General features: G+C 57.6%; 2 protein-coding genes across 2 annotated transcripts; one reads left to right on the forward strand and one right to left on the reverse strand.

Annotated features, from left to right (window-relative positions):
* Nucleotides 1–5303: 5303 nt before the first annotated feature.
* On the forward strand, nucleotides 5304–12014 carry EsH8_V_000398 (type I polyketide synthase; the record flags this gene model as incomplete). Its single annotated transcript, XM_083272914.1, has 4 exons — nucleotides 5304–5596; nucleotides 5654–5945; nucleotides 6005–11914; nucleotides 11970–12014. The coding sequence occupies 4 exons, from the start codon at nucleotides 5304–5306 to the stop codon at nucleotides 12012–12014; spliced, it is 6540 nt and encodes a 2179-aa protein (XP_083125629.1).
* Nucleotides 12015–20365: 8351 nt separating this feature from the next.
* On the reverse strand, nucleotides 20366–20764 carry EsH8_V_000399 (uncharacterized protein; the record flags this gene model as incomplete). Its single annotated transcript, XM_083272915.1, has 1 exon — nucleotides 20366–20764. One exon carries the CDS (start codon nucleotides 20762–20764, stop codon nucleotides 20366–20368), a length of 399 nt encoding a protein of 132 aa, XP_083125630.1.
* Between the last annotated feature and the right edge of the window lie 463 nt (nucleotides 20765–21227).

A 21227-nucleotide genomic window follows, 5' to 3' on the forward strand; every position in this document is an offset into this window, starting at 1 on the left:
GAGTGAGTGAATGAGGTGAGGTGAGGTGAGGTAAGGTGAGGGGAGTGGAGTTGCGGTCAATTGCGGTGAGGTGTACACGGTGAGAAGGGGGAAGGAGGTGGTGAACGCTGGTCGGTACAGGATTGATTGCCCGGGACTTGGTGAATCCATCCACCTTAACTGGTGCGGTGATACATGGTGCCTGGGCAGGTCAGCGCTGTAAGCCCCTGCAATTGATCACTAGTCGTAGGGGGCAACGGGAGAGGGAGGCAGCGGGACGCCCTCGGGCAGTGGTAGCCGCTAGGGTTTGGCAGTAGAGCGATGACCCCCCCAGTGCATGATTACAGGCACGTAGCGAGTCGCGCCGGCCAGCGGTCAACACTGGCGATTTTGCAATTGGCCCGCCCACCTGCGACGTGAAGGCCGCTACGAAATCCCACCGCATCATGTTTCTGTCATTGTTTATCCGAATCCCCTTTGCAAATGCGAGACGACGGCTCCCATCCCGATCAAAGCACGGTGAGGGTCTAGTCGGTCAATTTTGTTCTAGCTCTTCTCAATCTCAATGCGGTTTGTTCTGTCCCTCGGGAGCCTAGGGTAAGGAACGGTAAGGCGAGGTAGTTCAAGACTCGCTATGCCAACAGGTCCGCAGTGTGGTATTTGAAAACAGACAATGGATCCAGGTTTTCCTGCTCCTGCTTAACGTGCTGCAGAAGGATCCGATTCTGGGCTGACGATCCAGACATACGACCCATGGAGGAATTGTCAGCCGTCCTATGCCCCGTCCGGGCCACTGGTGGCTTGCCGCTCGACCGTCGGGCTCTCGTTCCTCATCAACATGAGGATCTTCGTAAATAGCTCTTCGCGGCCGAGCAGGCGTGGGTCCCGTCGTAATCCGTCCTAAATACGGCCTTCCACAGGGTAGCACCACCGCGTCAGACATCAGCAAAAAGTCCATGTTGCTTTATCAGCGTGCGTCGGCCGCCGTTGGGCCTAAATGAATGGCCCCAAGACGCTCGAGGCAGTAGCCCGCCTAGGCTTGGCTCTGTGCACCAAGCCCGTCTGTTCACTACGACCGACCTTCAGGTGAGAGCTTTGCGTCGGCTGGACGTATTTTATTCCATGCCCACCGTGTGTTTCTGTCTGGCGGTCTTGTAACCGGGGCAGAAGCGAGGGATGGGGCGGGAACTCACTCGTCTGCATCCGCCGCCCGCGGGTGGGATCCAACCTGCCCAGAGCTGCTGCATCCAAGAGGGGCGAGAGTCCCTCTTTTCCCCCGGGTGTCCCATTGCCGCGGGACAGATGCCAGATATTGAGATGAATATCCAGACCAGGCATCTGCATCGCGTACATGGCGTGTAGTACGTACGTTGACGCTGAGGATAAGGCACATGGGCCGACTAAGCGTACGCCCTTCCTTCACTTCCTCCCACCGAGATGACCGACCACACCCCCATGCCCCTGCATCTTCCCCCACAGCCAGGTTAATTTTGGGAGGCGAGTACAACACGGCCACGAGGATCACTGGGGCTTGAGGCCTGAGACCAGAAAAGACAGGCGAGGGGAGGGGGCAGACTCCGCCTTGCGAGGCAAGCAATAAGCCACGGCAAGTACCGGACCATCCCTTTGGAGCCTTCCGAGGAGAGATATGGGGAGGGAATATTAGGAAAGAAATTGCAACTCGATGTCGAATCGCAGGGCAGCTTGGTGGCGTGCAACACCGCAGACCGCAATCCGCAGGTTGCATCGGCCTGTTCCTGGGCCCGGTACTGGTCCGGATCATTCGCCTGGGCGAAAAATAAACACACATGTGCAGCGGCCCTGTTGGTGTCGGACCGTTGAGTCAGATGCCGCTTACGGCTTCCAAGCCATTCTGGAAAGAAAAGAAGAGCGTCGATGCTGAGAACCGTGTTGCCTGATTAAGGTGCTCAAAAAAGCACACCTAGATCTCAGATGAGCTGAGCACAGGGTCCAAGAGAGAGATTGAGATAGAGAGAAGTGAGAAAAAGGGGGGCAAAGACAAACACCGAGGGGTGTGTACGTGTGCATGTCCTGTCCGCCAGTGTCCGCCTCTGGCATCCGGGTGTTTCTGAACGGCATATTCGATGCATCGGACGAAAAAGGTTCTGTGGGGGGGTGTGCGTCGCTGTGCTGACGATGGATGTTTTGCTAGTGGTCTTGGTTGGTAATGGATTGTCTGTGAAGGAAAAAGGGACGACGAGAGACGAGAGGGGTGTTGGCGTCTGTGTTTGCCCTGTGCGGCGGCCGAGAAGGCGTATCGTGCATAGAGGGGCAAGATAGCAAGTGCAGTGCAGTGCACTGCAGCGTGGGTGCGCGCGCGTATCGTGTTCCGGTGAAGTTATCCATCCCCACCATGGATCACGGCCCGTCGATGAGGCCCCTTGGACGGTAGGTGGAGGCCGAGTCCACGGCACATGAGGCGGCCCATGGCATATCGCAGCACAGGGGACGAAATGATCTACGGCCCCTCCCACTAAGGCTCCAGATATTAGGATTAAGCGCAAGGAGAAACGAGGCCAAACGGGGACCCCTTACCTATAGACGGTGCCGCCTTACCACGGCAGGTATAGGCAAGGAAAGGGGTTGTGAGGATTCGAGGAGATGGGCCAAGCGGCCGGCGCTATGTGGACTAGCCCGGGCTAAGGACGGAGTACCTTGCGTTAGACTATCGAGCCATGTTAGTGACCTCGGCCAGCTAAGCAGAGAAAGGGAAAAGGGGTCGTCCCGGAATATCCATGGGCCGCACTGCACGGCACGGCACTACGTCCGCACCACGTCCACGTCCACACCTTGACTCGGACGGCCTGCTCTGCTGGGTACGATGCGTCCAGGGCCTTGGACAGAGACAGAGCACAAGAGAGACTGGGGCAGTTTCTTTTTCAAAATCTGTGTGCTGGCCGGGCCGGAGACATGGCTTGGAGATGGGAGTGTTTGCTCTCCAGATGCACCTGAAGAAAAGAGGAACAGGCATGGAGAAGAAAGATGCGCTCCACAGTGGCTACCGAGACTTGGGGAACACACAGTCCACAATCCACAATCCATAACCCACTTTCCTACCACGGCAGGTACATGGAATGGGGCGTGACTGCCTTTCCTATTGCAGGTGTCCAATGTACCTGACACAGTCGGGAGTATGACGGCAGCCACAACTCTCTCGCCGGCCCTCCAGTCCGGGTTCGAGTTGGGCGGGTACGTATCCTTATCTACCTAGCCACAAACCAAACACATTGCTCTGCCCTGTGCGATTTGCTTGCCGTGGCCCGGGACCCACTTGTACATCCAGGGGCAAAGAAAGGGAAGTGGACACTGCACTGGGCTGGGCTGGACTCGACTGGACGGACGGCTCGAGTCGAGGCGCGTACCGTGTAGCGCACAAAGTGGTGAGGTGTACAAGTGTACATGGGTACACCGATGCCGATGCGATGGATCAGGGAAAGAGAGAGAGAGATGGAGAGAGAGCCGCAATTGTCACCCGCAGCCGCAACCCGCATGCGCGCCCCCACTTTCAAGTCCGACGACGTCAATCGCCGTTTCTCCGAACTTCAACCAAGCAACGTCGCGCCTTCCTCTGGTGCCATCTTGACCGTCAACGAGCAACCACGATAGCCGTCAGGATGCATCGTGCCCACGCCCATCAGCAGCATCCGCCTTTCAAATCTCCCCATTTTCCCGTTTCTACGCCAAAACACTGCCGGCCATTGGCCCCGAGACCCTAAAATGGGCCAAGGAGGGAGGAAGAGGAGGGGGGGGGGCGTGTGGTCGTGCTTTCTTTCATCTCGCTTTAGCAATGTCCTTGGGGATGTCCGTCGGACAAAGCGTCAAGCATCGCCCACCCCCACAACAGCAGCAACGCACGACACCCTTCACCCTGTTTACACTCTGCCTACCCAAAAGCCCACGGCCAGGAATCAGACAGGCCTGCCAATCCCGGTCTGCCCTCCAGTGTGTTTCCCAGGTGGGGATTCCGCATCGCAAGCTGTGTGAGGGCCTCCAGCGTACCCGGGCTCGTATTGCGGAGTTTCAAACCAGACCGTTTCTACTGGTGCGGTGCCGTGCTGCGCTGCCTGGTCATGTTTCGAATCTCTATTCTGCTTGCCTTCTTCAGCACTTTCGTTGCGGTCCTAGTGCGAACTCGACCTGGTCCGCCCTCGCAGCGCCTCTGATGGCCGCCCTGTCCCCCCCCTGGCCAACGCCCATCGAGGGCCCTCAAGGGTGCCCAGGCTGCCCGTCACCTCCAGGCTTACCTAAATCGACCGTCGTCTTCTCAAACCCGTTTCACCCCAATCGATCCGTCTCTGGCTGCCAACGCATCGGGGATCGAAACCTCGTTGCCTTCGACTGCCATACTGGGCGGCTCGAAACCCGTCCCGTAGCTTAATGTGCAGCCTTGCTCTGCCAGCTTGCCATTTACGGCTCATCGCTGCGGGACTCTGAGGTCTTCTGGGTGGGTGGTCCAGGCAAGAAGCCGCGGTCATCACGTCATGCTTGGTCCAGGTGGCCTTGACGGGGCCCACGGACAAGGCCAGTCACCGCTTACTTCCAAGCACAGTTCCAGATGCACGCCGTCGAGAACCCCGATACATGGGTACACGATACTCCCACAATCTGCACGCCCGCCCGCGCGCCATCCCTCGCTCCAAGCTGCCGTCCTGGGTGTGTAGGGTCGAGGCTGTGGGAAATGGGCGCACGAGGTGTGAGAGCGGCCGTGTGCTCTGCTCTGCTCTGCTCTCCACTCGAGCTACTGCGCTGCGGCCTGCTGTGGTCGCTCCTCTGTCTGTCCACCCGCCGCCCCGTTCCCTGAGCATAGATGGACTGCCGTAAGGAAGCCCGTGTGGCGGCGTGGATCGCTTGCCCTGAGCCAATGGGTCTCGACCGATCTGGCAAGACAGTGAAAATCATCCTGGAGCTTCGGTCACCGAGGATGCTCAGGACCGGACTCACGCTAGCCACCCGGGCGAGAAAAGGATGGGCCAAGTGGGAAGGAAAGGGAAGGGGCAAAGGGGAGGGGGGTGCGGCTACATGGGACGTTTTTTGCGCACCCCCCTCTTTTGCCTCACTCCCTCTACCCAGCAAGTGTTCCATGTTCCAATTCCGCTATCCATCAGCCATGACATTGACAGCTGGGTTGAGTATTTCGGGACATGGTCCGTTGCTGGGTTGGTGTGCACACCCGTCGCCCGTTCTGTATCGAGCCCATCTCAATCATATAAGTTCAAGACTCGCTCCCGACATCCAACACCTCTTTTTTCTGGAGCACCGGGCACCTCAATCACCTAGGAAATCTATGTCGACGAACCCTCAAGATGGCCGACATGATGTCTTATCTCCTCTTCGGAGATCAGTCTCTTGATACCCATGGATTTCTCGCCGAGTTCTGTCGTTCAGGTAATCCGAGCACCCTTGCGAAGACGTTCCTCGACCAGGCTGGCCAGGCTTTGAGGGAGGAGATCGATGGATTGGGGAAGTTGGAACGGTCGAAGCTCCCCAGGTTCCAGTCACTCCGCGAACTCAACGAGCGCTACCACGCCCAAACCATCAAGCACCCGGGTGTCGACAGCGCCCTGCTGTGCATCACTCAGTTGGCCCACTACATCGAGTACGTCTTCCCTGCCGGAGTCTCCCCTCCCTGTTCTCACACTAACACAACCTGCAGCCGCACCGAGAAGGAGCCTCAAGATGTTGCTGCTCACGACCACACTTTCTTCATGGGTCTTTGCACCGGCCTTTTCGCCGCCGCTGCCATCGCCTCGACCCCATCAGTCTCTACCTTGATACCCCTTGCCGTTCAGGTAGTCCTCATGGCCTTCCGAACCGGCTCCCACGTCGGTTCGCTGGCCGAGAGGCTCAGCCCGCCGGTCGGTCAATCTGAACCCTGGACACATATCCTTCCTGGCCTGAAGGAATCCGAAGCCAAAGAGGCACTTACTAATTTCCATGAATCTAATGTGAGCATTTCCCCTGGCCGTTCCCGCCTCCATTGCGCATCCTAACAGTATCCCCAAAGTACATCCCCACCGCCAGCCACGCATACGTTAGCGCTGTGTCGGCATCCAGCCTGGCAATCTCCGGACCGCCAAGCACCCTCAAGGCTCTTGAGGACCAGAACGTCTTTGGCGTCAAGTCAACGGCGATCCCCGTCTATGGCCCTTACCACGCCGCCCATCTCCATGGAACGGCCGACATCGAGAAGATTCTCCGCATTAATGACCCCAAGGTCGTGGAGATCCTCGCCAAGACCAAGCCCCGCTCTGCCATCATGTCTGGCACCAAGGGCATCTGGTTCGCTGAGACCGACACCAAGTCTCTCATCAACGCGGTTGCTCACGAGTGCCTCGTCGATGTCCTTCAATTCCAGAAGGGCATTGAGGGCTGCATCGAGACCGCCCGTGACTTCGAGGGATCGACCTGCCTTGTCATCCCCTTCGGCCCTACACACAACGCCGAGACCTTGTCGAAGCTGATCAAGGACCGCACCACGCTCGACGTCATTGTCCGCCCCGGACCCAAGATCGGCAGAGAGAGCATCAACTCTCCCATTGGCAACCACGGTTCCAGCGGAAAGTGCAAGCTCGCCATCGTTGGTATGGCCGGCCGTTTCCCCGACGCCGCCAGCCACGAGAAGCTGTGGGAGCTTCTTTCCAAGGGTCTTGATGTCCACAGGGTTGTCCCTGCCGACCGATTCCCCGTCGCTACGCATTACGACATCACCGGCAAGGCCGTCAACACCAGTCACAGCCAGTACGGATGCTGGATCGAGAACCCGGGATACTTCGATCCCAGATTCTTCAACATGTCTCCCCGTGAGGCGTTCCAGACCGATCCTATGCAGCGTATGGCTCTGACGACTGCCTTTGAGGCGCTCGAGATGTGCGGTTATGTCCCCAACAGGACGCCGTCCACCAGACTCGATCGTATTGGTACCTTCTACGGTCAGACTTCCGACGATTGGCGTGAAATCAACGCCGCACAGGAAGTCGACACCTACTACATCACCGGTGGTGTCCGAGCCTTCGGTCCTGGTCGTATCAACTACCACTTCGGCTTCAGCGGTCCCAGTTTGAACATCGACACGGCCTGCTCTTCCAGTGCCGCTGCCCTCAACGTTGCTTGCAACTCTCTCTGGGTCAAGGACTGCGATACCGCCATTGTGGGCGGTCTCTCCTGCATGACCAACCCGGACATTTTCGCCGGTCTGTCTCGCGGTCAGTTCTTGTCCAAGACCGGACCCTGCGCTACCTTCGACAACGGTGCCGATGGCTACTGCCGTGCTGACGGCTGCGCCTCTGTCATTGTCAAGCGCCTCGATGATGCCATTGCCGACAAGGACAACGTTCTTGCCGTGATCTTGGGAACGGCTACCAACCACTCTGCCGATGCCATTTCCATCACTCACCCTCACGGACCCACCCAGTCCATTCTGTCGAGCCGCATCCTCGACGAGGCTGGTGTTGACCCTCTCGATGTCGACTACGTTGAGATGCACGGCACTGGCACTCAAGCCGGTGACGGCACTGAGATGCTTTCCGTCACCAACGTTTTCGCTCCTGCCGACCGCAAGAGACCTGCCGACCGCCCTCTCTACTTGGGTGCCGTCAAGTCCAACATTGGTCACGGCGAGGCCGCTTCCGGTGTCACTGCGCTCTGCAAGGTTCTCATGATGATGCAGAAGAACGCCATCCCTCCCCACGTTGGTATCAAGAAGGAGATCAACAAGACCTTCCCCCAGGACTTGTCTGAGCGCAATGTGAACATTGCTTTCCACCTCACCCCCTTCAAGAGGCGCGACGGCAAGCCGAGACGCATCTTCGTTAACAACTTCAGTGCTGCCGGTGGCAACACTGGTCTGCTTCTGGAGGATGCCCCGCATCTCAAGCCTTCTGAGACGGATCCTCGCAATGTCCACGTTATCACCGTCACTGGTAAGTCCAAGGCTGCCATGATCCGCAACGCCGAGAGACTTGTCGGATGGATGGAGCAGAACCCCCAGACTCCTCTGGCTCACGTGGCCTACACCACCACTGCCCGTCGTATCCAGCACTACTGGCGCATGAACGTCTCTGCCTCTGATCTGCCCGAGGCTCAGCGTCTCATCAAGGACAGGCTCAAGGAGAACTTCACCCCGATCTCCACCCAGCAGCCCAAGGTTGCCTTCATGTTCACCGGCCAGGGATCCCACTACGCCGGCCTCGGCAAGGACCTGTACGCTCACTACCGCGTCTTCCGCGAGAGCATTGATGAGTTCAACCAGCTCGCTCAGATTCACGGCTTCCCCAGCTTCCTGCCCCTCATTGACGGCAGTGAGCCCGATGTCTCCAAGTTGTCTCCCGTTGTTGTCCAGCTTGGTCTGTGCTGCTTCGAGATGGCGCTTGCTCGTCTCTGGGCCTCTTGGGGTGTCCTCCCCGGTGTTGTCATGGGCCACTCTCTCGGAGAGTACGCTGCTCTCAACGCCGCTGGTGTTCTGTCTGCCAGCGACACCATCTACCTCGTCGGAGCCCGCGCTCAGCTCTTGGTCCAGAAGTGCACTGCTGGCACTCACGCCATGCTGGCTGTTACTGGCCCTGTTGACGCTGTCATGGAGGCTCTTGGCGCCCAAGCCGATGAAGTCAACGTTGCTTGCATCAACGGACCCCGCGAGACTGTTCTCAGCGGTGAGGCCGCCAAGGTTAGCGAGATCTCCTCGCTCCTCGGCACTGCCGGCTTCAAGTGCACTCAGCTCAAGGTGCCTTTCGCCTTCCACTCCGCCCAGGTTGACCCCATCCTGGACGACTTCGAGACCCTTGCTCGCTCTGTGAGCTTCGAGGTTCCCAAGGTTCCCATCATCTCGCCCCTTCTTGGCAAGATGGTTGAGAGCGAGCCTATCAACGCCGCCTACCTCCGCAACCACGCTCGTGACGCTGTCAACTTCCTTGGCGGTCTTGTCCACGCCCAGCAGTCCGGTTCCATTGACGAGAAGACTGTCTGGCTCGAGGTTGGCCCCCACCCCGTCCTGGCCAACTTTGTCAAGTCTTCCTTCGGCATCAGCTCTGTGGCTGTTCCCTCCCTCCGCCGCAACGAGGCCACCTACAAGATTCTCAGCAGCACTCTGTGCACTCTTCACACTGCTGGTCTTAACCTGGACTGGGACGAGTTCCACCGCGACTTCAGCGACTGCACCCGCCTGCTGGATCTCCCCACCTACTCGTTCGACGAGAAGAACTACTGGCTCCAGTACACGGGCGATTGGTGCCTCACCAAGAACCGTGGCCCCGCCGCGGTCAAGGCCCCTCTTGCCATCGAGGCTCCCAAGCCCAAGCTCTCGACCACCTCCATCCACGCAGTCACCAAGGAGGACGTCAAGGGAGACATTGCCATCATTGAGACCGAGACCAACCTCTCGCGTCCCGACACCCGCCAAATCGTCGAGGGTCACTTGTGCAACGGCGCTCCTCTGTGCCCGTCTACCCTCTACGCTGACATGGCCATGACTGTCTGCGACTACGCCTACAAGCTGCTCCGCCCCGACGCTGAGAACATTGGCCTGAACGTTGCCAACGTTGAGGTTCCTAAGACGCTCATCTTCGATGACAAGATCGATGCTCACGTCCTCCGCACCACCGTCTCTGCCAACGCTGCCCTCGGCTACGCCGACGTCAGCTTCCACACTGGCGAGGGTTCCAAGAAGACGGAGCATGCGCACTGCAAGGTTGTCTTCGGCAGCACCGAGCAGTGGGCCGACGAGTTCGAGCGCGTCGCATACCTCATCAAGGGCCGTGTTGATGCTCTCGAGGAGGCTGAGAGACAGGGCAAGGCTTCCAAGATTGGTCGTGGCCTGGCTTACAAGCTCTTCACCTCCCTGGTTGACTACGATTCCAAGTACCAGGGCATGGAGGAGGTCATCCTTGACAGCAACACCTGCGAGGCCACAGCCAAGGTTTCGTTCCAGACCACTGACAAGGACGGCAACTTCTTCTTCAACCCGTACTGGATTGACAGCTGTTGCCACATCTCTGGATTCATCATCAATGGCACCGACGCTATCGACTCCCGCGAGCAGGTCTTCATCTCTCACGGATGGGGCTCTATGCGCTTCACTGAGAAGCTCGATGCTTCGAAGACTTACCGCTCTTACATCCGCATGCAGCCTGTCAAGGGCACTAAGATGATGGCTGGTGATGCCTACGTCTTCGACGGCGACCGCATCATCGGTGTTGCTGGTGACGTCAAGTTCCAGTCCATTCCCCGCAAGGTCCTCAACATGGTCCTCCCTCCCCGTGGACGTGCTCTTGCCGGTGCTGCCCCTGCTGCTGCTGCCCCCAAGGCTGCCGCTCCCGTCAAGGCCGCCCCCAAGGAGAAGAGCCCCAAGGAGAAGGCTACCAAGCAGGTCACCGCCAGCAACCTCAAGGCTGTCAACGCCAAGCTCGCCAGCCGCTCTGTCGTCCAGGACGTCTTTGACATCCTGGCCAAGGAGGTCGGTGTTACTCACGATGAGCTCGCTGACAACATCGCCTTCACCGACTTGGGATGTGACTCTTTGATGGCTTTGACCGTCTCTGGCAGGATGCGCGAGGAGCTTGATATCGACATCGACTCTCACGCCTTTGTCGAGTACGCCACCATTGGTGCTTTCAAGGCCTTCCTCGCCCAGTTCGAGACCCCTGGCCGCAAGGACAGCTACGTCCAGGACTCGGGAGACTCCAGCGGCTCTGTTTCGGAGACGCCTGAGCTCGAGTCTGACTCCAACGTCACTACCCCTTACGAGGAGAGCGACCGAGGCTCGGTCAAGGGCGACGCTGAAGAGGAAGACTGCAGCGATCTCCAGAGCATCCTCCGTGACACCATCGCCACCGAGATGGGCGTCGAGGTTGACGAGATCGTCGCCGCTCCGGATCTGGCCGCTTTGGGCATGGACTCCCTCATGAGTTTGTCCATTCTCGGCACCCTCCGCGAGAAGTCGGGCCAGGACATCCCCAACGACCTCTTCGTCACCAACCCTTCTCTGTTGGAGGTTGAGAAGGCCTTGGGCATCGGCCCAAAGCCCAAACCCGCACCGGTGGCCAAGCCTGCGAAGGCCGCCCCGACCACCCGTCGCGAGAAGGTCGAGCCTACCAGGGAGATCAACACTCACCCCGGCAACACGACCGCCTCCATCACCAAGCCTCCCCCGCCCAAGGAGATCATTGACAACTACCCCCACCGCAAGGCCACCTCCATCCTCCTCCAGGGAAGCACCCGCACCGCCACCAAGAACCTGTGGATGGTCCCCGACGGCAGTGGTTGCGCAACATCCTACACGGAGATCAGCCAGGTCTCCACCGAGTGGGCTGTCTGGGGTCTCTTCTCCCCCTTCATGAAGACTCCTGAGGAATACAAGTGCGGTGTCTACGGCATGGCTACCAAGTTCATCGAAGCCATGAAGGCTAGGCAGCCCAAAGGCCCTTACTCCCTGGCGGGTTGGTCTGCGGGCGGTGTCATCGCCTACGAGATTGTCAACCAGCTCACCAAGGCCGGCGAGAGCGTCGACAACCTCATCATCATCGATGCCCCTTGCCCCATCACCATCGAGCCCCTCCCCAAGAGCCTCCACGCTTGGTTCGCATCCATCGGCCTCCTCGGCGAGGGTGATGACGACAAGAAGAAGATTCCCTCTTGGCTCCTCCCTCACTTCGCTGCCAGTGTCACCGCTCTCAGCAACTACACTGCGGAGCCCATCCCCAAGGATAAGTGCCCCAACGTCATGGCCATCTGGTGCGAGGACGGTGTATGCCACCTCCCCAGTGACCCTCGCCCGAACCCCTACCCGACGGGCCACGCTCTATTCCTCCTGGACAACAGGGTTGACTTCGGTCCCAACCGCTGGGACGAGTACCTCGATGTCAACAAGTTCAGGACCAGGCACATGCCTGGCAACCACTTCTCCATGATGCACGGCGACTATGTAAGTCTTTCACCATATCTCTTCATCACATCAATCATAGCTAACCCCTCTCAAGGCCAAGCAACTTGGACAGTTCATTCGTGAAGCGGTTTGCGAGTAAAGAACCTCACAGCGAAATGCATATGAGCAAACGCATTGCAGGGTTATAGAAGGGTAACAGGACATTATACGACGTGCGAGCATGGAACATGAGACTGCCTTTTTTTTACCTTCTTTACATTGTCATTTTCTTCTTGTCATCATTTTTCTATTTTCTGTCACAACATTTGATATCCGCTCCCTGTACGAGTGCGACGGCATACAAACAATGAATCATTCCTTATTGTCAGCGGAGAGAGTGGAGGTTGGAACTATTGGGAAGGGGGTGGATCGGGCTTACTCACACAGGGGCGTACCTGTCTCATAATTCTCTTTTCCTTATCTGTTATGATCTGTTTTTTTCTTGTCTTTCCTTACAACAACATGGCTTTCGGTGTTTAGTGTCAATTTTTCATTATGTTATCCAGACGGTTCATAGAATGTACGCTTTAGCCGTACCCCTTCAGATAGTAGTACCTCGAGTTTGAATACACGAAGTCAAAATTACCTGCCGTGCCTTGCCCCCCCACCTTTCCCCCTTGCCTATGTCTCATCCTGTGAGGTCGTGGCAGGATTTTCCCATTGAGGCCATCAACTCGCAATCATAAAGGCCAATTCGCGTAGTAACTTGCGATTGGTTTCGTCAACCCCGGCCTCTCTCACCTTTTTCTTTTGTGTCCATCGTCCTGCGACACACTTCACTCATAAACTTTGTGTCGGAGTCGTGGCCCTTACTCCAAAGGGACGCGCACGTACAATATCGTAGTCGTCCTCAAACTATGCTTCCCCCCCCTTCATCCTCTTTCGTTACCATCCCCTCCTTCTCCCAGGCGAGTGCCGTCTGGTCTTCTCCAGGCATGACCTTGCAGGCTGGTTCTCGCGGCCATCGATCCCCCGCCTTCCTCTCGCCTGCCCCCTGTTTTTCTTCCCTTTCCGTCTTGACGTTGCATCACCTCTTCACACTCTCTTTCCCTCCCTCCCCCCCCACACCCTACCCTTATCCCAGCCTCCACCTAACGTCATGAGGATGGGGGTCGGCAGCGGGATGAAAACATGACACTGTCGCGAAATCCGACGACATGGAAGGCGGACGGACGGACAGGGCAGACGGACATACGGACGACAGACGGACGGCGGGGGGTGGCGGAAGGCAAAACCCCTCTCCCAAGGCACAGGAATGGCGGGAAGGGGGGGAGGGGTGGCAGGATCGCATCCGTCATTGGCCTTCCTCTCTCCGTTGGGCAAAAAAGGGGAGGGGACCCCGGCGTTGTCTATCGATCAGATCTCGCAACCCTCCCCGAGATCGAGTCTTGTCTCTTCTTTTTTCTAAATCTTTCTTTATTTCTGCCGCCCACCTGCCCTGCCCTGCCTACGCTACTCACCTGCCTGCCCGCCTGGTTTTGCATATTCTTTTTTGCCTTTTTAAGATTCTTGCCCACGTTCGGGAAGGCGATGAACACACCCACCCGCACTCCATACCCACACACACTCACACACGCGAATATGCACAACGTCTTCAAGAGACCGGGCCAGCCTCTAACCCCCCCGACCGGGTAACCCACCTCCATTCTCTTTGATGTCATAGGGCGAGGAGGGATGAGACGGTGGATGTCGACGCGGCCGAGGGGAGGGGTTGGGCTGGGCTGGGCTGGGTTTCGCGCTGGGAGACGCAACTCGGAGTCTGCCCCGAGGAAGCGACAGGCCAGAGACGGCCGGCGAGCTTCGCAACACGAACGACGTGACGGACTCGCTCCCCCCCCCCCCCCCCCCCCTCTCTCTCCTCCGCCCCGTCGGACCCGCAACGATCGCGAGACGCCCCCGAAGTCCGTCTCCTGTCCTCCTCCTCGTCCTGGACGAGGGTGTGACAGCGAGAATCCCGTATTCGGAAGACGACGGCCGGGGAGCTTCCCCCTCCCCCATCCCCTCTGCCTCCTTCGGTCGGCAATTGCTTACACGAATTCCGCATACCGACCGTCCCGCGCCAGCCTCTCAAACGTCCCGTCTCCTCCCCCCCCCCCCCCTCCCCCGTCGACGTCAAACTGGCGACGAGCTTATGAAATGTAATGCATTCCGTACCCCCGGCCCCATCCCTCATCGAGCCCTCATCTGAGTCATCTTTGGACGGAAACCTGAACTCCAGGTCTCAACATCCCTCCCCTCCCTTGCTGATGCGGGGATCGGCGGGGTGGGAGGAATGGAGAGGAGGGACTTGGATCGAGGACCGCAATCCCGTCTCTCCCGTCCTTTCGCCCCAAGGGTACTCCCATGTCTTTGTCTTAAACATGTGCACGTGGGAGTGGTATGCACATGATCACGCGCGCGTACATGTGCACAACATGAAATACCTTGGGGGAGTGGAGGGGGGTGTATTCGGCTCCGTGAGAAGTATTCTGTATCCCTTGACGCGGGCAAAAAATATGAAAGTCCCTACCACCATCCCTCCCCAAAAAAAGCCTGTTTGCCTGTGTGGTTTTGTCCGCCTTCTTCGGGGCAAATACACCACACTCGCCGTTTCGTCATGCTCGCATCACTGGCCGAGGAGGGCCGTCTAGTGAGCCAGTTAGACCGGCAGGCGGGCAGGTGGCAGGCAGGCGGCTCTGTCCCGCGATTGCAAGGAACGAACAAAGTGGAGTGATTCTCGAGTTCTCCTGCGGGAGGGGAGTGAGAGGGGTCATCATCTCATCCTCGTCGACATTGTTGAGACACGCAGTATTGGCGCCAGACGAAATCCCCAGCCTAGCAGCCGCCTGTAACTTGGCGCATCGAGTGGCCGCTTCGTTTGGGTAGACCATCGGGCTGTCTTTTTGCTCGTCTCTCAGCCTTGGATGGGTTCTGCATCGCACCTTCAAGGGTCCTAGATCTGGAGCCCTCTTGGTGACCCGACTGCGGACCCCAATCCATCACACGCCCTCTTCGGCGAGGGGGCCGGTGAGGCTCACATCGACGTCGCATCCGTTGGGTCGATCGTGTCCACTCGTACGCTGCCTTCACATGCGGCTCCCCGTAAGCGAGCATCAGCAAGTCGGCGCGGCCCACTTCGTTTCCATTGCCAACATCACTTCTTGCTAACCATTTGGTCACGATCAGTTCATAGATCCAATCTGCTAAGGGGGGAGAGCGGGGGGAGGGTGGCATTCGTGGAGCACGATACGGCCGTGACTTTACGACTGAAGAACTGCACCAAGCCTGAACCCTTGGGTGTTTGTGCTACAATCGAGACATCCCAGGGCCTCTCCAAGCGGCGGCTGGCCATTAAAGCCAGTGGGAGTGGTGATGATATGCTAACCCGCCGCGGCAACATCGGCCAGACGCTTTTGCCCCTCAGTCCTGTGACCAGGACTATCGAATGCTGTATCACGGCTTAGGAAAATACGAGCAGCATGGCGGGTTAGAGACCTTTTCTGAGATAAACCGGCGCTGACCCGATGCTGTAAAAGAAGAAGAAGAAGAAGAATTGGATGCGGTTTGCCTACACGGCGCTCGCCCGATTCCCGTCCCGCCCTCAAAAACAGGGGTCCCTGCAGCGAAGAAGAGAACCGAAGACGCGTACCAGCAATGCGTGTAGTCCGTTGCGCAGCATTGCCGACGCTGGTCGGTTTCTGTCCAATGCTTGCTCAATCCCGCACCCTTTTGGCGATGCATCGTATCGTGGCATGGGGAGTAACACGGCAAGAAGCGAGCGTCCTCCCTTGCGGACGTAAAGCGAGCTGACAAGGACCGGGGACCCCCCTCCCTCTCTCGCTTCGCCAAATGTCATCGTCATCACCTCCCCTCTGCACCCTTGTGTCCGTCGTACTAGCTTGCTTGCCGTCGTCTCCGCGGCAGCCGAAAGAAATCCACCGCTCACCAAAGGAGACGAAAAAAAATCTTCCTCGAGAGAAAGGATCCGGTTCGCCAAACTGGCAATTCGCTCTGGTCTTCGATGTCGAGATTCAGATCCAATGCCCCACTCGGGGCGTATGTATATGCAGCACTGCAGCACTGCCGCACTGCCGGCCAGCTGCACGTCATGGTCAATGGACAGGGCGTTGGGTGATCGAGCAATAAAGATGCAGCCGGGTCCCGGCCTGTACGGACGGTCGCTTAACCCAGCCAAGGCGAATACCCGTTTTTTCTTCATGGCGATGGAAGGACAGTTCCGACAACATGACGAATCTGTCCCGCCGAGACTCCATATGAAAGACGACCCCTTGAAATACCTCGTTAGTCCAAGTTCTGACCGACTGTTTGTAGGCAGGCAGGGGTTGCGGGTGGCGGCGTATATGCACACGAGGCTCGCGACCTACACCTCCTCGAGAAACCCGTGTTTGCAACAGCTGGGTGCCAAAGACCTTGGCCGTGAACCCGGGAGTGTCGTCAGTACCCGGCTGTGTACGCGACGTCCTTTGAGATGGTCCCTTGCTACATCTGCTTGCTCGAGAGCGTCAGTCTGGTATGGAAGAAATCCTCCCATGCATGCGCACGACTATCGCTTCCGGGAAAAGGATAGAGAGGCTGCGGATCAACGTCATGCAGCTTTGAATTAGTTGCGTCCCAGTCCGCGATCCGGCTCTGCCGTCCTATTCTGTTTCGACTAGTCACTCCCTGCATTCTCGCGACAGGCACGAGGAGCGTTGGCCTCTTCAGGATGTGCGATGGTGGGATAGAGTGACATGGGTTGGGGATTGAAGAAGCTTCGTCTTGAACCGAGCATCGGCCGAGGTCGGCAATCGTTGCAATGGTCATCACGTCGCGGTTTTGGTGATTCTATTCGGTTGGAGTGATTTACACCATCGCGGCTGGCCAGTTTTGGATCACGGCTAGACTAGTAGAGACCCAATTGGACATAGTCTGTCTGTGCAACTACTCCGCCGTTAGTGATCGAAGCCGCTAGACTACCGGTACCTCGAAGGCACTATGGAATACGAAGCCAACGAGAGATTTGCTGGATCTGGGTTCGCCTTCTAGCGCAAAGCACGCCCGTTGCTTCTAGAGACTTGCAAATTGCAAAGGACCTGTCACGTTGCGACTAGTTTCGGTGGTTGGGAGGCCAACAAGACGTTGCTGGGTGCGTATTTTCTCCATGCCGACCTGAAGTGCTTTTGTTTATTCCCATACCATCGTCCTAGGCGGCATTGAGGAGCCAGTGTGAATTAGTCGTATCCGTCGATGCGCAGCTTAGGGGTGTCTTCGAACAGTTCGACGAGGTTTGAAGTTTGATGGCCCAATTTCGTTGGCCGTGCGGGAGCAGCTTCGTGACTCGCCAGCCGCCATTGGATCGAGAATTGAGGCCGCGGTGCAACACGCTTGATTGGTCAATGCAGTGCGCCGTTCTTTGGTCAACCAGCTCCAAGTCCGTTGCAGGGCCGGCGCAGATTAGAAGCGTGATATCCGGTGCAAATTGTACAGAGAAGCCAAGCATTGATCGGCTCCGCAGCCGCGTACAAAGAGAGAAAAAAAAAACGCGGTCGCGTCCTTATCCGGTCGTGTACGACCAGTCGTTGGACGACGCCTCCGGCAACGCCTTGGTTAACGAGGGCCAATGGCTATTGGAGGGAGATGGGCTTCGGCCAGAGGCCGGGAGATTAAACTGAACAATGCTGGAGCCCCCCGCGGCTAATCGTCCAAGTAAAGGTGCGGCGTGGAGTACAATAGCCTTCACGCCTTCGGTGTAACCACAATCAAATCCACATGTTGATCGACGGCGGCTTGCATCTCACCAGGCTGCGTGACCGAGAACCTGACCTGTTGGGGGAGAATTGCGAATGGTGAGCCAATGGTAATTACTGGGAACGCCCAAAACTGCCAGAAAAAGAAACGAGTGCAAAAGGGAGTCTCCCGAGTGCGCATTTCCTGATTGGGCGGCCGGCTGACTTTTCGGCTCTTTCTTTTCGGGACTCCGATATCGTCGAAATGCTCCGTGTCAGAGACAGCGCCATAGTGGCCCTTGGCTGGCGATGTGGTGCCAGCACATGGATCAAGCTCCACCACTTGTCCTGGCCAAGTGAAGGAAACAGGAAACCCAAGAGCTATTGCGCGCGGTTGATTGCCCCCCCCCCCCCCGGCATGGTGCAACCGCTGTGCCGTTGATCAATGAAGATGCATTTGCGAGATCTCTGATGGGCAACATGGGTCCTTGCGCGGCGTTGAATTCCTACAAAGTCCCCGCGTTCATCCGATTTAGAAAAAGATCGGCATCGATATGGCGCCTTGCTGGCGACGACTTGACCCATCGGGCCAATGGCACCGCCCGTGCAGGGCATTTGGTCGCCAATGGCACTGGGCTGTCTGGCATCGGGGAGCAGGGGCGACGGCTATTGCGACTTAGCGTTGAGCTTGTTTCCCGTACAAAACAAACCGTGGGCTATGTTCAGTAACCCAAATCCCAGTTATTGGGACGGATCGCAGCGTACTGTCTCAGTCAGTCCACAAGGAGACAACGAATTCATGTCTGTCGAGCAACAACGGAAAGCGGCATTCCAGTCCCAAAGCAGAAACAAACGTTGTTTTTTTCGAGGGGGACAGGGCTGCGATGTGAAACAGTTTTGCGCGCGCTAGAACTGAAGGCGTATCTGACTTGGCACTCATGCCCAGTCCGCATCTTTGACGCCACGCTCGAACGTTGAGGACTGGTGCTTCAGAAACCATCTAGCAATGTGCAGGAGGGAAAAGAGGACGCCATTCGGAAGCCACATCGCTGCACGCGGATGCGGTAATGATGTCACCGCCTTGGAGTCGTGTCTGATCATTCTTGGCCCGAGAAATACGCCGCGCCGCTTATCTCTCCAGGGCTGGATACTTACTCATTCGAGTGCCATGGCATTGGGAGGGGAAGAGTCCCGGCATTTTGGCCTTTCTGATTTTGTCATGGCAGGTCTCTCTCAGCTCTGTCCATGCTGCAGATCACTGCTGCTTGGAGCTGTGCCACATCCACGGCCCATGGGGTAGACGTGACAGTTGGCAGCTGCAAACCCCCCGGCCGCCCTCCCCCCCGAAAAGGGAATCTTGCTCTCCCATCGTTGCCTATCGTAGCAATGGTCGGGAAACAGTCGCCCTTGTGTCCTCGGCGGGAAAACACTCGCCCGGTCGATTGAACCGACGCAAAGAACCACTCGACGAGTGCCAACCAGAAACCCTGAAGCCAATTGACAGCGCGGCAGGGAGGTAAGGAAACACGAGAGAGGTTAGAGCACCCGATGGAGACAACGGTCCCATGTTCGTCGACTTGCCGGCGGTTCCTCGTTGGCTCCCCATGCCCCCCCAACATCTCGGGGAATAACCGCGGGGCAATGGCATGGGGCACTATTGAAGACGATCGTCCCCAAATGCAGATGCCGGACCGCTGTCATCTTCAGCCTCACTTGGGTCTAATTCTCCGATGTCTTTCAATCAAAAGAAAGGGAGGCAGCTGTCTAGGACAGGCAGGCAGAAATTGCGATGAATCGTTCGTCGGGGTTTCCTGAAGCCAGGCGAAACCAAGTGCAAGCCGTCGAGGAGATGGGCATTTCGGGTCGACGGCTGGGTGGCAGGGTTCACAAAGATGCAGTTTTGAGACGTGTGCGGATAGGAATCATGCTTTTGCGATAACGTTGATGCTGGTAGAGTTGGCCGGGCGCCTTTTCCCGGGCTGGGGTATGGCGACAGGATGTGGGCTAGACGATCGACGCGATCGGCCGGCCGTTGGCAAGCTGTTGTTGTCCTGGGTTTCATGGGCTGCTGTGACAAGGTGTAATTGTTGCACGGTATCTGCAGCTGCGGCGCCTTGCAGAACCGGGACAGGCGTGGCGAGGGTTGAACGGGGGGATCGAGGTCGTCGTGGTCTCAGTAAGTGTGTTGGTTCGTTCCCTTGTGCATCTCAGCGCCGCCATTGCGATTAGAAATTGGGCCACAATGGCTCGAGAGCGAGGGCGGAAACCGGAAACGTAATCTAGAACAGTCTACTGAGAGGCGATGGATCTCGTCCACTGGCGCCAGTCACGACCACGACGGAGTGGTAGATTTTTTTTCCCTTTCTGTTTTCCCCTTCCAAGGACAGAGACAGAGAGAGAGGCTGAGAGCTAGACAATGGCATGTGAAAATTACGAGGATCCGACGTCCCAATGTGGACCTCGTCATGTTGAGGCCCTGGGTCGACTGCAGCAGCAGCAGCAGCATGGACGCTGAGGCGGACACTTCAGTTGGTAATCAGCACACAGGATGACAGGCGTCCAAAGCCAATGAGTGGTTGAAGTGATCGGTGGGGAGGGCCCAGGATTCCCAACGGAGGTCCGAGAAACGACAGGGGCTTTGATATCGTGTATGCGGTCGAGGAGGTTGTGTAGGTAGCCATCTAGCTACATTGACGCAAGATGGCTCTTGACAGCTGCAAAAGCGGAGGGCGGATGAGGTTGCAAGTTAGTAGGTGGCACGTAGGTATTTCGCTTTCCGCAGAGACATTGTGCGCGCAGTGTTTGGCGGATGAAGCGGCCGTGTGTCGGCTCTGTGTGGTCGTCGGATGCAACTGGTCAGAAGCCGGGGCAGGCGGAACGCGACGCAGTGCGGTGCGGTGCAGTGCAGTGCAGTGCAATGCAAGGCAGGCTCATGCTGATGCTGATGCCGATGCTGATGCTGATGCTGCTGATGCTCACTGGCGGCGATGCTAGTGGTGACGGTGACGGTGACGGTGACGTTGATGCTGATGGTGAGGGCACTGCCCTTGGCCACTACCGTGTTGCGGATCAGGGCACTGATGCTGCTACGATGCTGGTGCTGGGACTCTGTGGGAACGTGTGTTTGCAGGGTGCACAGGCGCATATGGTGCGGTTCCTGGGACGACGGCAGCTGCTTGTGTTTCGAAACATGGGATTCTAGAAGTCGGGGAGAAGACCACGGACGATATTGCTAGACTGGCAAGGATGGGAGCTGGAGCCGGAGCTGGGCCAAACCGAGTTGTTCGAGGGTAGGTCGATTTACGATGTCGGGTTGCAGCTCCATGGCGTCGGAGTTGAGTCCGGGTGAGACGGCCAAGTAGGTTGGTTACGTGGACGGGAGAGAAGGGAGCGATCCAGTGGCAGCCTCGCCAGAATGCAGCAGCTTCAAACCCAGTTATCCGTATCCGTACACGGTAGTAGGCCTTTGTACGACAGACATGGCATGGCTGTTGTGTGTGTGTGTTTGGTGGGTGGCACAGAGTAGTAGGTAGGTCGAAGAAGAGCCGTCAGTGCCTGTCCCATCCTGTCCCGTTCTGTCCTATCGTGCCCTGTTGTGCCCTGTCCTG

Source organism: Colletotrichum jinshuiense, chromosome 5 (assembly GCF_051148585.1).
Source record: "Colletotrichum jinshuiense chromosome 5, complete sequence".
NCBI classification, from domain to species: Eukaryota; Fungi; Ascomycota; class Sordariomycetes; order Glomerellales; family Glomerellaceae; genus Colletotrichum; species Colletotrichum jinshuiense.